Genomic DNA, 17,618 nt, shown 5'->3' with positions numbered 1-17,618 from the left:
CATGTACAAAACGAAATATAGCTACTTAACAAGGATATTTTATACAGAGAGTTAGCGTGTCTATATAATAATAAATGTATAATATAGTGCACCCCTATAATGTTAGTTGTGGTAGTTTCCCAACACATTTCCGCTTGGGGACCATTTAGTGTTGTGTTGGTAAACGAAAACAGAGACGAGATGTCGTCTTTTTCCGATGCCAACTTTGCCAAGAAGCTCGTCGAACTAAACAACACTCAGCAGAGCATCCAGACCCTGTCTCTGTGGTTAATACACCACCGAAAACATTCTAAATCTATCGTACAGGTGTGGCAGAGAGAACTTCAGAAAGGTAAAATGCAAATCTGTTTAAGAATCGTAGGGAGAAGTTGGTTATTTTGTTTTCAGTTTAGTAGTAATCTTTTGAAGTGAAATAAATATTTATTAAATATTTATTAAATTTTTATTATTATTTATTATCATCATCACCATCATCATCAGTGGTTGTATTTGTTTTGCATGGTGTTTGTTTAAATCTGAATCATGGCTGTAGAAACATTTTCTTTCCATACTGATCAGTGATCAGCATGTGTTACTGTTAGGCCTACCACTACTGGCACTAGTACCAGTCATTCAACTCATTCACTGTGATTCAGTCATTCTGAGTCTGTGACTGTGCACAATGTCTAACATGGTTTGCATTTTAAAGGCTGTGAACAAAGTAATACATAATCTTAGAACTTAAGTTTTATATTTAAAAGTGTTATTTACATGATCATCCCCCCCCCCCCCCCCCCCCCCAGTTTTGGTGTAAGTAATAGTTTTCCATGTACAGGTACATCAGCTTTAAGTTCAGCCAGCAAACGTTTCACCAAGGCTTCTATATTATGGTAGCCCAACTCCCATGGCTAGTGATATTCAATGTTGGGCTAGTAAATAACTTCTATGTCCATGCCCAATGTCTAGTGAAAAAACCAAACAATTAAGGTTTCAAATGCATTTAAGTCCATTTTGTAAATATGAATATCCTGCTCCCCCCTCCAGTGTTCGAAATAAGCACTTGTCCGTTTGTCCTGACAAGTGAAAATCTGCTCGGACAAACAAAGTGTACCTTGGTGGTTGTCCAGTGGACAAGTAAAAATGTTAAAAGAAGTTTCATTTTGAACAGTGAAAACCATCATCCTTGTACTTGAATAAAGCAAACTATTTATTTGGACAAATAAAAATATTCTTGGACAAGTAGATTTTTAGATGTATTTGTCCGGTGGACTAGTGGAAAATTCTGCTTATTTCTGTCACTGTCCTCCCCAATATCTAATGGTTTTTAAGCTGTATGTCCATCTTTAGGTGACATAACCTATTATTCCTGTTAGTAAAATTGTATTTACTTAAAGTAGGGGCAGGATATTTATATTTATAAAACAGACTTAAAGGAACACGTGTATTCCTGTGTTTTCGAATAAGAAAATATTTCTACGATTAAACTTACATATTAAATATATTTTCTTGTTTAGAATATCAGTTTCTGTATATTCAATGTGTTTCTGGTCGTCTTAATATTTGTAAGAAGCACAAACTGGATTTTGTCTTCGAATAATTTTGTACGTACGAAAAAGATATTTTTTAGGAAATAAAATGAAATTGAACCTAGTACAAATATTAAAACGATCAGAAACATGTTTAATATACAGCCACTAATATGCTATGCAGAAAAATATATTTGATATGTAATTACAATCATTAAAAAGTCCTGTTAGTCGATAACATCTTAAAAATTGCAGGAAACTCAGGAATGTCCCTTTAACTGCAACATTTGACAAAAAAATCACTAGCCGTCTGACATGGTAATAGTAGTTATTAACTAGCCCAACACTAAATATCACTAGCCATGGGAGTGGGGCTACCATAATCTAGAAGCCCTGCCTGGTATGGTAATAGCAGTTATTTACTAGCCCAACACTAAATATCACTAGCCATGGGAGTGGGGCTATCATAATCTAGAAGCCCTGGGTTCCAAACGTGGTCATTTGCTTTAACGTGAGGCGTCTAAACCAGTACAGCGGATGTTTTTCCATTCAGTCTGGTTGAACGCGGCCCAGGGCTAGATCTGATACCAGTGTTCGAGATTAACATTTTTAGGCAGTATCCCAGTTGGATAGTAACATTTTAAAATCTGGTATCCCACCTGAGAATTTAGTATTCCACTTATATTCCATCTAACAGAAAAGGCCTTTTTTCATGCTATGGAATTTACTACAAATGATTTATTTCTGAGCCGACTGATTGATTTGTAAGTTATACAGAAAAATAGTATTGTTTTGCTATTTCCAAACCACTTTTACTTTTCTTACGTCAAACCAAACTGAAATTATTTACAGAAACATTTTTATACAATGATGGAACGGACTATAAATGAAATTCATAAATAACATCGTAACAAACTTGGAGGACACTGTTCTCGTTCGCGATCTATTGCTACGCCGCAATTGAAATTGCGGAATTCGTGAAATTAGCAATCGAACGGAATCAGCAAAATGATTTGCTGCATCTATTTTTGAGTAATATTGACATAAATTAATATTTAGCGGTACTCTATAAGTGTTTCTGACATTACTGATGTGGAATCAATATCTCAAATATTTGAAGGGAGGAAACGTCCAACAAAAACAGTAGCGACGTAGCAGTTTCCAGTGTATTGCTACCCCGTTATTGCTCCAGTGTAGCATTAGACTGGGTATGAGTTGGGGGAGATACTGTTACGGCATAGCATTGGATTGAGTACGAGCTCAAAAATATTGTTATTTAACTTCACCAATAAATGAAGACTTTCATTGTTTCATGCGAAAATTAAACGCAGGATTAAAAAAAAAAAACCCCAACATTATAGGGTATCCCGGTGGGATACTGGGTTATTGAAGTCTGGTATTCAAAATTAAATTCTGGTATCCCGGGATATTGGGATACCGTTAATCTCGAACACTGGATACTCACCATATTTGCCAACTGCAAATTTTAAAAGCAATTGACAAATTTTATTTTAATTTTTACGAAAATAATTACATATAATAATTGATATTTTGTTTTGAAAATAAGTGGGTTTGTGCAGTTTTTGAAGCTTAACATAATTTGGTGAAATAGCTAGCCCTGTACATGCACTGAATAAACAGGAATGCCATACATGGGATATGTTTACTGATGATGTCCATGCAACACCACCAGTCACATGTTAAATAGTAGTTACTTTATCATATACCACCTGTATATATATTATTACGGGGTTCGACAAATCTACTAGCCCTCAGTTCCGGCTAGTGACTCTTTTGCCTGGCCTAGTAAAAATTATCAACTGTATTACTATAATACATAGGACACTAGCCAAAGCTTCTGTGAGGGCTAGTGACTTTTTCAGACATTTGTCGAACACTGTGTTACTGGGATGATATTGTTTGTTTATGTGATTTCAGCTAAACCTGCAAAGAGGTTGATATTTATCTACCTGGCAAATGATGTCATCCAAAACAGTAAGAAGAAAGGTCCAGAGTTGTCCAGAGATTTTGCAACAGTTTTGTCCGATGCAATTAAGTGCACAGGAAAGTAAGTTAAATTGCAACCATTAGAATTTACTTAGTTATACATCTACATAAATACTATACATGTAATGGACTGGACATTAGCTATTTAAATTTTTAAATTATTTTATTATATATAGTACATTCATATATATATTTTCTTTAATTAAAAGATCAAAATAGAATTTAGGTCATTGGGAATGGTGCTTTACTGTCTATATGAATGCATAAGAATAATTCTTATCGGGGCTTATAGATTATGGTAGACCCACTCCCATGGCTAGTGATATTCAGTGTTGGGTTAGTAAATGACTACTATTGCCATGCCTGACGGCTAGTGAAATTTGTTTTTGGTCAATTGTGGCAGTTAGGTCTATTTTGTAAATATGAATATCATGACCCCATTCCAACCCAACCCCAAATTTTGGTGTTTTTAAAGGAAACATGTCACGTAAACCATATTTGGCATCAACCATGTACAATTAATTATAAATTGAATCACCTAAAAAAATTTTTTTATAAAAAATTAATTACTTAAAATATCTCCATAAAAGAACCCCAGATACGAGCTCTTAGCGGAAATTGCCGATCTTTAATAAGCAGGGCAATCACGAGGTCCGTGACGTCAGAGACGCGTCGCTTGATCTGAAGCCTTACACTTAAAAGCATTAGTCCGTACCACTCATAAAGAATCTAAGACTTGCACAGCTTACCAAAAACAATGAGTGTTCGTTTCGCAAAACGTTTTGCCGTATCAATATGAGCCGTTAGTAAATGAAGAAAGACACACATTTACTTACAACAGTGATACTGAAGAAAAAACGGATAGCGAGTCGGAGGGTGGAGAAACTGATGGTGCCAGAAACCGGTCGACCAATTTACAGCCCGGAGCCCGAAAGCAACCCGGAGACAAAACCAAAACTCGGATGCTAATGCCGAGGTGTATACTGTTCATATTTAGCATAAAGATACACCTCGATATGATGTATTTAAATATGTAAAAAATATAAATGTAGGACAAACATTTTTGGGTGTTTTTTAAAAGAAAATGTCGCATTTTTTATGTTCGGGCTGTACATAATGAAATCTGTATGCACAGTGTAAACAAACGCTCTAATTTACGACAAGGCGCTTCACTTTCATTAACCTGGCTTGTAAAACAACATAAATGACTTGAGAGTATAATCAACTTTTAAACTAAAAAATATATTTCTATTTGCATCAATAGAACGAAATGGGGTTAAGTATTTTTCTCTCATAAAAAAAGTAGCATATTATTAGGCCTATTGGTAGGGTGCGTTAGAGTAAAAACGACCACTCACGATACCCAAGTGATAATTTTCTTTTCTTTGGTACTACGTAATTGGTCAGTTTTGTAATTTTAGATGGGAAAGTCTACTTAATCAAGGGTTTTACAGCATTATTTACAGTAATGAAGCAGGGAGGCTGATAATGTCTATTAACATTGTACTATAGTCGCGACAGGTTACGCCACAATACCCTGTGATCTTAAAAAAACTGGCACGTATTTTGTACGTATGTCTAGACCGTGGTAATCACTTACCTGGTCGATACCCTGCAATATACACCTGCCAATCAGGAATCACATGTGCAGGCCACGGAAAGAAAGGACCAATTAACTAAAACAACACTCCGATTCTCAAGTCAGCCCCGTGGATGAAACATAATAGTTATTTCGACACCGACAGTAGTGGGTTTTTTTGTATTGAACTTCGTGTTGCTTTGGGGCTTCGGGCGATGAGGAACGTTTTTGTGACGTATTCCGCCCGAAGATTAAAAACATTATTTAAAATTATTATTGTTTTCTACACGTTTTTTAAAAACATATTTAAATACATCGTACTGAGATGTATCCTCATGCCAAATCCCATGTTTGTATATGCCATATTTAATTACTTATTGCCGTTTCCTTCTTCGGACGGTGAATACAGATTTTGTTATGTAGGCCTACAGCCCTAACATGAAAAATCTATTTTTTTCCAAAAAAATAAATAAATAAAAAATTCTACATTTTTGTTTTAACATATATAAATACATCATGCTGAGGTGTATCTTTGTGCCAAATATGTACAATGTACAACTCGGCATTCGCAACCGAGTACTGTTTTTGTCTCCGGGTAACGTTCGGGGCTCCGGGCTGTAATTAGGCTGACACCAAAGTACTATGCGGTGTTGGTGTCCAATCTTTTCTTTTGCGATAAAATACACGCGTCTTTCTTCGGATACAATCCTTTGGAAAACCATAAAAAGACAATCCCGATCGTTTTAAACTGTTTATTTTTACACCCAAAGGCCGCGCAGTACGGCACTGTTGGACTGAAAAGATCGTAAGCCCCTTACTCCATATATAAACAGTTAACAACAATGGAAGAGTACAGCGGCTCTGACGTCACTTCCCTTTTTTCCGAACGCTCACGAAGAAATATGCATAAATCGTACTTTGATACTGATTAGCGTAATTTCTTAATTTTAAGTTAACTACACGTATTTTATTGTTATAAAGTTATTTGTATATTATTTTTATATCATTTTTCTTTTAAAATGAGCTATAATATGGTCTCGTGTCATGTTTCGTTTAAGCTTCATTTCCCTCTTTAGGTGACATATCTGATTATTACTATTATTTAGTAAAATTGTATTAACTTAAAGTAAAGTAGAGCGAGTGAATTTTTAAACGTGGCTAGTAAATTGTTTAAATCACTGATTCCATGGCTAGTGGATTTTAAGAAAATTCTAGAAGCCCTGCTTATGGATCTTGCATCTTTTGTTATACAGGGAGTAACCATTAGGTGACTGATTTTCAGAAAGCTTTTAATTTCATATATATTTACGAGTTGAAAATAGTTGGCCTGTGCTGTATATTAACATGATTATATTTATTTTGTAGGAATTCTGATGACAAGATGAAGGAGAGGGTTGGCCGGGTTTTGGGGATATGGTTGGAACGCGGCGTGTATGATAAAGAGTTTGTTCGAGGACTCAAACGACATTTAGGTAATCATCAACTTGTGTCTTGCATTTAAAAAAAAGAAGATGGAAACTCTTGTTTTTTAGTAGGCTCAAGTTGAAAATTATGCCGTGTAGGAATAAATACGTTCCTGTTTGCTACTAATTGTGTTGAAAATAAATGCATAATCAAACCCATAATTTAAAAAGACTCATTTTTCTATAGCTGCACTAATCGGATGACATTATATTGTAATGAATAATGGAAATTTAATTATTAAATTGCTATCTTTTTTTTATCATCCTGTTAGCCATTTATATGATGCTTGTTTTCAGAATCACCCATTCCGGAGCCTGTGCCACCGAAGAAGAAGAAACAAGACCAGTTCATGACTCTCAGACAGGAAGTAGATGCAATGGATGGTGTTTTTGACCCTCCACATGTGAGCTCCAGTGTTTTTACTACATAAAGATTACTATTCATGACCAGCAGTGTTATAACAGTTTGTAAGACTAATATTGGAGAACCTGTAGATTGGTGAGAAACAGTGGAATTATTTTGGCGAATGTTTGAGCGAAATAAAATTGTGGTGCATATTACAACCAAACTCGATGTCGATATACTACACGAGTGACCGTTGAATACCATTTATTTTGTCTAAGTTGTTTAAAAAGCATATGTAATGAACGAAAGTGAGTTTGATACATTTTTAAACAATTTGTTGTAAAATAAATGGTAACCAATAGGAATGAATGTACGTGTAGTATTCTCCTTCTTACACATCCTCAAAAACCAGGTTTCAAATAAATTTAAACATATTTTTCAACTAAAACCTGTTTACGGCACTCGCACGGATGTTCACATGTGCGTCACACAATAATTAGTTTCAGGTTAACTCTCACATCACAGAATTATCAATTTCAGTCATCTTTATATACTGATGGAAAGAATTAAGAAAACACTTTGAAATGTAATCAAATTTTAATGAATTACTACTGTAGTAATATCGGTATATAATCCAAAGATGTCATGTGTGACTGAAAGCCAATTCTGTGGGAATGACTGCCAGTAACACAGTCAATTTCCTGATACTATGAATTATGGTTTTGGTTGCACTCTTTATTTGATGTTTGTATTTATGGGATCCCTTATTTCTTTCCATCAGTATACTATTGGATGGTATGGCGACAGTGACTGGGTTATCACCATGGAGCAACCAACCACAAGTCTCAAAAGTGGACTCCAGTGTATGTTGGCCATGATATTGATCTACTATGGGTCATCTCTTACACAGTTGTATAACATAACAACAGATGCATTGAAGACTTAATGCCCAGGGTCCCGTTCCACAAAGTGATCTTAGCGCTAAATCACGTTAAGTGCATATGTTAGCTGTGCAGTTATGTGATCTTAGGGCTAAGGTCGCTTCGTGGAACAGGGCCCAGGGGCCTAATTCACAAAGGTCTCTTAGGCTCTGTTAGACAACAAAGCATCCTCTTTGCAAGTCTTTTAGCACTGCAAATGTGACATCACAAAGTTGCGAGAGTTTAGTGAATTAGGTCCCAGGTTTTCTTCAAATACCAGAAAGAACCACTAGCATCATTGACTTTATTTCTAGAAATATATTTTTGGTTGCGTTGCAGGCAGAAGAGCTGGTAAAACGCTTGTGTGATCTGGAAACGTCAGCTTCGAGTGATGCAGCAGTACGAGAAAAGATTGCAGCTCTACCGCCAGAAGTGTCCGATATATCTCACCTTGAAAAAATATCAGGTCAGTAGTTGTCTCCCCTTATTACAAATTTGAAGGTGAACGTTGCAATCTGATCAGTTTTTGCAAAATGTAAAAAAAATTTTTCTCATGTCATTCATGAGTCGGAGATTCTCTGGATTTAAGCCTCTACCCTAAATCTGTTTCCATCCTTATTCTTTGACTAATAGTTAGTGAGTAATAACAGCAACTATAGTCTGTTTGCATGAAAAGTTAACTGATGAATTGGCATATAGCTCTAATGTAGTCATAATAGCTGTTGATGCATGGTATTGTGGTCTATTAGAGTGTGCCATGTGGCCCAATACCTCTGACTTCAGCACTTGAGGTTTCTGTTAGGGTTACATCACCCTTAGTCCATATAAGTCTAGCCTCTACCCATTGACCAGTCCAGCTTGAGTGTCCCTAACAGAAGCCAAAGCTCCTGCTGGCATAGCTCTCTGGGTCATTGAGACATACAAGCCCCCTCACCACGTCAAGGAATGGACTATGAAGGGGTATAGCTTTAATGAATAATGTTAAATCTTATATTAAAACATATTACTGAGTTTTAAACCCATACCATTACCAACTCAAATTATTTTTTTTAAATGTCTGTGCAAATAAAAAAGTTTTTTAACAAACTGCCATCAAATTATATAGATTAATGTCATTTTTAATACATGGGTGAAGACAAAATCCCAGAACAGCCTTAACTGCATTAAATAATCAATAATGCTGTAAAGTGAGACTAAAGGTAGTGCTGTGTGTTCTCTATGTTGGCTGTTCCATCAGTTGTCTTCATACCTGCATTGTAAACGGATTTTGCTTATGTAATTTGATGATAATTTGTAAAGAAACATTTTTTATTTACACTGAATTTGTTTTCATAAAATGTTATTTGAGTTGGTTTGGGTTTAAAACTTAATAATATATTTTAATATGAATTTTAACTTTATTCATCATAGAGTTATATGCCAATTCATCAATTTCCTTTTCACTCAAACAGACTAGGTCTGTATCCAGGAATGTTTTTAGAGGGGGCACATAATAACGTGTAGGCATAGTTTGGCATACACAGGCATGGTAAAACGAGTGACCATTGGAAGGTCCACTTGACTGAGTTTCTGGGGACATATTGAAAGCTAGATGTTCTGAAATGCTTTTTCCTGCATTCTACAAGTGAAATTCACCATTCCAAATGCTGAACACTTAACATTTAGACTACTGGATTAATTTTTGACAAAAACTACGTTGAGTGGGTACAAGTTTATAATTTTTACTGACATATATTCACTTTTATAAATACATAAAATAAAGTTCATATATGAATCGGTAAGTATTATTTTCGTGGGTTTTTATAATTTTAATAATATTTTAGATCAGTTAATGGCAATTAAAATTAGAAAAAGTTGCGTTTACTTACAGGCATTTGTGGACAGCTGTCCAGTATTTATGTCCATTATTCCCGATAAAAGTGGTTTTCTGACCAGATTAAAAAAAAAAAACCGAACTCTGATTCATATTGCAATATTTGGTGATTTTTGTTGTTGATAAAACGATCAAATTAGCTGTCACAATCAGCTATCGATCCCTGAAAATGACTGCGACGTGCCGCCATTGTTGTACGCGAAAATACTTGTCTAAAACCAAAAGCTATCATACTGTAGAATAAACCATTTCCTGTTAAGAAAAAAAGTTTCCAGTGAGTGTCGTGTGCAAAACGGCGGGAAATATGAATTGGGAAATGCACTGTATACACTGTACAGTATGTCGACTGGCGTGACGTCGGGTGAGATATCTCGCCTGCAGTAGTCAGAAGGTTAATGCAATACTTTTTAAATGTACTATTAGCAATGTAATCTGTAAAGCTAACATATACTTTTACTGAAACGTCTAAAAATAACTTAGATCTAGATCCACTTCCCCTCCCCACCCCTTTAGATGCCCATGGCTGTAATAATGGCAATGAGGCATTTGTCTGTAACCCCTGATAAAAGCCCTTTTTATTAAGTGGAGATGTCCCACTACCACTGTTCCCAGTTGTTTTTAACTGCACTCCTAATTAATTTTTGGCTAGGTGTGGTCTTGATAACCCCAACCTTTCAAGATCCTGCTAAATTTTCTGTTTAGTTTTGTTTAGTATCAATTTTTCCATAATAAATGGTGTTATTACTTAATAAGTGTGTAGTGTTTGGTTTTGTATTGTTTATTTGGAGGCGAGGAGTTTGGTGTTTTTGAACTTGTTTTATCCATAATTGGTGTTATTACTTAATAAGTGTGTGGTGTTTGGTTTTGTATTGTTTATTTGGAGGCGAGGAGTTTGGTGTTTTTGAATTTGTTTTATCCATAAGTGGTGTTATTACTTATAAGTGTGTAGTGTTTGGTTTTGTATTGTTTATTTGGAGGCGAGGAGTTTGGTGTTTTTTAACTTGTTTTCCAAAATTATTTTCATCCATAATCGGGAAACATTTTATTTTTAAAATTTTGCTTATCGACAGTTAGTGATCAGTTCAAAATTGAGTAGCAACTAATATTCAACTTTTTAGAATTGTGTAGCGATATCTGAAATTTGTATAGTGAATTGCAACTTAATGAGTGGGGTAATGTTCAGTACTGTATTGTTTATTTACAGACAAGGAGTCGGGTGTTGACAGACTACAACCAATGATGTTACGGTATTAGTTAATAAGAGTGTAATGTTCAGTGTTGTATTGTTTATTTACAGACAAGGAGTCGGGTGTTGACAGACTACAACCAATGATGTTACGGTATTAGTTAATAAGAGTGTAATGTTCAGTGTTGTATTTATTTACAGACAAGGAGTCGGGTGTTGACAGACTACAACCAGTGATGTTACAGTATTAGTTAATAAGAGTGTAATGTTCAGTGTTGTATTGTTTATGTACAGACAAGGAGTCGGGTGTAAAACTAGTCAAGCAGGTGGACAATGCGTGTCAGTTGTTGACGGACTACAACCAGCGGCTGACGGATGAACTCGAGGAGAGGAAGAAGGTGGCCAAAATGTTGCGGGAGTTCATCAAACAGCAGAAGGGAGAGCTGCAGAAGTCTGAGAGCAGGCTCCATGTAATGTCATTTAAATCTGGGGTCGGGTCATATGTCAAACTGCATGTAATGTCATTTAAATCTGGGGTCGGGTCAAAGGTTAAAACTAATTTGGGCAGCTTTCTGTACTAGCCTTGGTGGCTTGGTGGCATATTTTTGAAGCTGTCATACTTGAACCGTAATTGAATATAAGCATGGATTATCAATGTTAACATTTAATGAATGACTGGTATTATATAGCTACCAATGTACTCCACAATTTGAAAAGCAGACTGTATATCATTCAGATACAGATTGAAATATCACAAGTCCCGTTTCATTGTAATATTTACATTGTAATATTTACATTGTAATATTTACATATCAGTTTGCTTGATTGCTTAATCTGCTTTATGAAAACATATTTGAGTAATTTGTTTTGACTTGGACCTCGGATTCATACGTTACTAGCAGAATACCTAGACTTGTAATTGGAAATAATTAATCTTGTATTAAAACTTTTAGAGCCAGTACAATCTCAGAAGTATCTGATTACCAAGTTGTCTGCTATGTTTAACATGATAAAAGTCATGTTTACACGATCAGCCTAATCTCACCACATCGTTGTTTATCAGTAAACTGTACCGTCTTCAACACTACATTTCCCAAGAAAGAACGGCTATAAAACAAGTGACCTTCCATTATCCAATAAAACCCCTCAAAACCAGACCCTGAGTAAACCGGACCTCTCAAAACTGGACATTCGTTGTCCTTTTTTAAATTTTTGTACAGAACAGAATTTCTCTAAACCGAATACCCCTTATTACAGATGTTTTACTTGGTCCAATGGATGTTCGATTTAGAGAGATTTCACTGTATATAATAAAAGACTCATTACATATTTTGAATATGTGAGTCAGGGCTATCTCTGGGTCTACAGAAAATTTCGCCAAATTATTTATTAAACTTCAAAAATTGCAGAAACCCTGTTATTTTTGTAACAAAATTTAAATTATTACATGAAATTAATTCGCCAAAATAAAATAAAATGTGTCATTTGTTTTTGAAATACACAATTGGTGAATTTGGCGAGTGCCAGAGCTAGCCCTATGAGTGTTTATTATGAATACTATTAATCACCAGAATATTGCATAAAGCTACTGTCATACTTTGTATTATAATTTCAGGAGTACCAGTCTAAACTATCGAAAGTGTCAGCTGTTCGGAACGAGCTGAAGTCGCATTTACAGAATCTACCTGATCTCACCTTACTGCCGGACGTCACCGGCGGATTAGCTCCCCTTCCATCAGCAGGCGATTTGTTTAGTTTGTAACACTGGCATCTGATCAGAGAATAACGGTAGTAGTGTTTGTCACAGTAAGCACTGGTTTAAGTTAGAGAAAAAAAACCCACTTATAATATACTGATGGAAAAATATAAGGGAACACCTCAAATTGTAGACCAAATTTAATTCACAACTAGCATAGTAATGTCTGTATATCATACCAGTTGTAATGTGGGATTGACTGTCTGTAGTGTTGATTGTGCTGCCTATATGTTCCCAGTCGACTTCTGCCAATATAAATTGATTTTTGATGCAGTCATTATTTCTTGTTGCTATCTGTGTGATCCTTTATTTCTTTCCATCAGTATATTTAGTTTATTAGTACTCCAGCAACTCAAATGGTGCAGGAGATGTATACATTTTGGCTTGTATAAAAGAGGAAATGCACTTTGTATTCAAAACTGTTTGTGAATGGCTGAGAACCCATTGTCATCACAACACCAGGTGAAGTAGTGGGATAATGGAAATGCATTCACGAACATGTTGTTGCCTTTTCGGAATATTTAGAACTGACTGGTGTAACAAAGGCTGAGGTATGTACTATCCTGTCTGGGATGGTGCATATAAAAGATCCCTTGCTGCCAATCGAAAAGAGTAGCCCATGAAGTTGCGACAGCAGGTTTCATCTCTCAATATCTGTGTGGTCCTTAATCATATGTTTGACGCCATATAACCATAAATAAAATGTGTTGAGTGCATCGTTAAATAAAACATTTACTTCCTTCCATTTAGAACTGTTTCAAATACATGAGAAACACATTTCAAGTTTTAACAAGAGGTCTCACTCCAGCCTTAGTAGGTCAGGATGTAGTTCAGTGGTAGAGCTCTCGTCTGAAGTGCAATAGGCTGTAGGACTGATTATCTCATTCTAACTAGCTAACTGGTATATCAAAGGCTATGGTATGGCATTTCATTTTATGGTCTTACACAATGTAACATTAATTAAAATATGTTAAATGTGTTATTTAAAAAAAATGATTCCTTCTTTCATTCTCTTTATGGAAACGTGATTATAAAAAAATATTTTGTTGCTGTTGGTATCAGTAGCCTGTGATCACCACAGTGTGGTGATAAGTGAGACATTAATTCTGCATAATTCTTGTTTATCTATCATATCCCTAATTTCAGTATTGCTGCGACAAAACGTAGTGTGTTACTGTTGAGTGAATATTGGTAGAGTGGATTCTTGACTTGTATCATGCAAATGTTTAATGTTTATTTATCCAGCAATCACTGTATATATTGGCAATATATGATGACTAGATAAATCTCTATATTTTCAGTCACTGACCAAAAATATAGATCATATGACATAAGCCCAACTCGACTCGAGTCGAGTATTTCAGAGTAGATTGTCAATAAACATACTCTTTAAATCATTTGTTGAAGTACAGTAAATACAAATAACTTTTAGTTTGGCGATAACAATACAAAACCTGTATATTTATTTGTGAATTAGAGTTTAGAAACACTTTTTTAATATGACAGAATGTAGTTAGCGTCTTACATATAATGACGTCATGTATCTTGTATGACGTCCTATGGCAAAAGCCTTGCTAGGTTGACGGTACTCGATTTGTGTACACAAAACTTGAATAAATAATGATTTTCTGAATATTCCTGTAGGATTGCAGGATAAAAGAAATAACTGGTTACTGTCTTAAGAAATCGGCTTTATCCTGCTCAGGTCGACAGAGCCTCGCTGCATTCGCCATTCTAACCTTCGCAGGATAAAGCCGATATCTTAAGACGGTAACCAGTTATTCTCTATATATTTTGAATTGGTTTCTTTTCTCTTTTCAGATTATTGTGCATATTTCTGCGGGCATTCTCCTTCGTCTCTGGTCAGCGGATGTGAATTGAACAAGACATTAATTGTATTAGGTTTATTACCATTTTGATACATCCAATCAGATTTCTGGTTTGAAATCATCAAGGTGTCATATGGTTTGTAACCATTATAATAATTCAAGCAGATTTCTGTTTTGAATTCAGGAGGAAAAAGGCATTAATTTTATCAGGTTTATAATCATTTTGATACATTCAAACAGATATGTGTTGTGAATTCAACAATATGTGAATTTTATTAGGTTTATAACCATTTCGATACATCAGATTTCTGTTGTAAATTCAACAATATGTGAATTTTATTAGGTTTATAGCCATTTTTGCTACATCCAATCAGATTTCTGTTTTGAATTCAACAGTATGAGAATTTTAATTGGTTTATAACTATTTAAATACATCCAATAAGATTTCTGTTGTGAATTTCATAATATGCGAATTTCATAACAGTAGGGTTATAACCCTTTTGATAGAACCAATTACAGTTCTGTTTTGCAACACATGGCTTGTGCTGAAGTAATTATATAGTGAGGAACAAATTTACTGTTCGTCATAATGAAATGGAATTGTGTCGTCAAGGAATATTTGGTCTTCTTGCAGAGAACAGTATCTCCACAGTTGCAGGGATCACACTGGGAGTAATTTTGTTTGAGCCAATTTTCAGATATGTAGAATATTTCTTGGAAAAATACTACAAAGTAACTAATTTAAACAAAATTTGATTAGCCAAATACTACATGTTGTAGCCACTTTGTATAAAAATGAGCAATTGCCAGATGGTGGGGGGGGGGGGGTTAACAGTGTTAATAACATCATTTCATATTGGGTTATTTTCATGCTGGGGTGTTGTTAAACGTTCATTCATTCACATTGAGTTGTGCACTAGTGTCAAGTGTATTTGTAATATTTAATAATTTAGTAGCGATCATCCAGTTGAGTTTTATTCTGATATGTTGTGTGTTTTCTAAGTTAAAGATACAGTCCACCTCACTGTATTATACTAGTAACCATCATTTACTAATGCAAAATACAAACAACTATTGTTCAGAGCTGCCAACTGCTATGCTTTGGGCGTAGTTTGCTACGCTTAGTCGACGTTTGCTACGCTCATGCCCAAATTGCTACGCTCAGTTGAAAACAAATCCAGTATGATACGCTAATGAAAACCAGTAATAACCTTTGCAACAGATAAACATAACTGGTTGATTAGTGTATTTGGCCAAAGTTTCTACTAACAAATTATGTTTTATTTGGCAAGCATTTATATGTTATCTTTATCACAAATTATAGGTCTACAGAGTACAGTTGAACTTGAAAAGCGGGCGATTTCTGGCAGTTATACTAAAAATTGGACGTAATCTTGGAATACAGTAACTAAAAACTGAATTCCTCATTTCTGTGGCTTTTTTTTAAATTTTTATTCGTACATATAAAAGTATAATTTGCGAATTAAGAACCATTGTAAAACAGTTATAGTAAGATACATTCAATAACAGACATGTAGTTTTACTGTAGTCCGACCCCAGTGTAGCGTACTATAAAACCTTCAAAGAACTGTTCTTTATTTATGTTACGCTTGCATACAATGAATATAGAAAATTGCGTTTGAATGTATGCCAGTTAGGAATAGAGTAATTTTAATTTTAACTTGAAATAAGAATATAAGCATTCAAATTTAGTATTGATCACATCATTGCATAACAGTTAATTTTGGGTTTATTACATTTTGATGCCATTTTAAAAACAAGATTTTAGTCATTCATAATCCTATTTAAATCGCCCGTTACATTTCGGGTATTTCTGTATCCCTTAACCGACGACAAGTGTTATCTATGCTAAAAATAGCATGACCCAGTCGTTTGCAGTTACTATGACATAGTTATTTGGTTTTTCCTTTGCTGTTGTTTACGACATTCGGCCATGCTACGCTCAAATATCATTTGTTACGCTCAGCTTGTCATGAATGCTACTCTCACTTGTGGCTAGGGGTTGGCAGCTCCGATTGTTTAGTAAACTTATGTGTTATTGCTATTAGTGGTTAACATCAGCTGCCTTCATACATTATACAAGTCTGTGTACACATTTTGTTTTAAAGTTACAGACTCACCTCGTGAAAATGAACAGTAAGTTTGGTTACAAACCTGTAATACATTTGGATATAAAGTTACAAAAGAGAAAACAAAAGTCTGTGACGTTGAAATAGTGAAATACCCTTTAAAATAGACTAGAACTTGTTTCCATAACTGTTTACTTCTCAGAGGTATGTGTGATTTATAAAATATGGAAAACACATTTTGTGGTATTAGAAATACTAGGATGGCCAGAAACACTATTGTCATCAGGTTTGCTGTCTTTGTAAAAATTATCTGTCTCTGTTAGTCCTTTCTAGCTGCTGACAGTCAGCTTGACAGATTTTGTGGATTCTCCATATTTATAATCAGGCTTTCTGACAAATTTTGGGTATGTAATAAAAATAAAATAGATCATAAGCGCCCTTACTAGATGTTTTTGGGTTTGAAATTGGACACTGCCTTTCATGTACTTTGACATATGTTAAACAGCAGTTCTCTGACTATAATCAGTGGTGGGAATTCTCCTCTGATCAGCTGTTTTCCTTTCATGGAACATTGCGTTTCTTCGCATTTTAATCGTCCTTTCCTCCAAATTGTGTTAGATGGCACAGATTTTAACCTATGATTTCAAGAATTTCCAGGATCCCTCTAGATTTCCTCTTTTTTACAGTTCACCAATTCCCACCCCTGTATAATCTTTCTAAAAAAAAAAATTATCCATTAATTTTCAAGATTTTAGGATATGTAATTTTACCCTTCATATCCTCTGGTAGAAACCCAGATGAGATATGATAAGACAGGAAACTAGTATCTAGTAGTACCGAATGTGTTCGTTTATATAGGGTTAAAGCACAGTACAATTTGGACATTCCTGACTTTTATACACAAAAATAATATATGGGATCCATTAATTTGTAGTTATTCATTAGTAATAAATGTTTAAAATAGTGAAATATTGCACTGCAACTTTGAGAAAGCACCTGTAATTGATGGGAACATAACATTGGTGCCTTAACCCTTTTTACCGGTGAACCTCTTCAGGACAAAG

At 34.9% G+C, this 17,618-nt stretch overlaps 1 protein-coding gene across 2 annotated transcripts; it reads left to right on the top strand.

Moving 5' to 3' along the window:
• Positions 1-170: 170 nt before the first annotated feature.
• On the top strand, positions 171-17,132 carry LOC121388692 (regulation of nuclear pre-mRNA domain-containing protein 1B-like). 2 transcript variants are annotated; one of them, XM_041520146.1, is made up of 8 exons: positions 171-331; positions 3,444-3,573; positions 6,457-6,563; positions 6,852-6,958; positions 8,160-8,286; positions 11,174-11,349; positions 12,495-12,667; positions 14,457-17,132. In XM_041520146.1, exons 1-7 carry the CDS (start codon positions 181-183, stop codon positions 12,639-12,641), a joined length of 945 nt encoding a protein of 314 aa, XP_041376080.1. In that variant the 5' UTR covers positions 171-180; the 3' UTR covers positions 12,642-12,667; positions 14,457-17,132. The 2 variants fall into 2 exon arrangements, with proteins under 2 accessions (XP_041376080.1, XP_041376082.1); XM_041520148.1 differs by having other exon boundaries at positions 12,495-12,685.
• Positions 17,133-17,618: the final 486 nt, after the last annotated feature.

The sequence above is a fragment of the Gigantopelta aegis genome, chromosome 14, assembly GCF_016097555.1.
Source record: "Gigantopelta aegis isolate Gae_Host chromosome 14, Gae_host_genome, whole genome shotgun sequence".
In the NCBI taxonomy this organism is placed as follows: Eukaryota; Metazoa; Mollusca; class Gastropoda; order Neomphalida; family Peltospiridae; genus Gigantopelta; species Gigantopelta aegis.
The sequence above is the reverse complement of the archived record's forward strand: the minus strand, read 5'-3'. Positions and strand labels throughout refer to the sequence as shown.

Coding starts and splice junctions, on each gene's coding strand:
- LOC121388692 (XM_041520146.1), top strand. CDS start 181: ATGTCGTCTTTTTCCGATGCCAACTTTGCCAAGAAGCTCGTCGAACTA. Junction 6,564..6,851: donor AGGACTCAAACGACATTTAG/GTAATCATCAAC, acceptor GCTTGTTTTCAG/AATCACCCATTCCGGAGCCT. Junction 6,959..8,159: donor GTGTTTTTGACCCTCCACAT/GTGAGCTCCAGT, acceptor GTTGCGTTGCAG/GCAGAAGAGCTGGTAAAACG.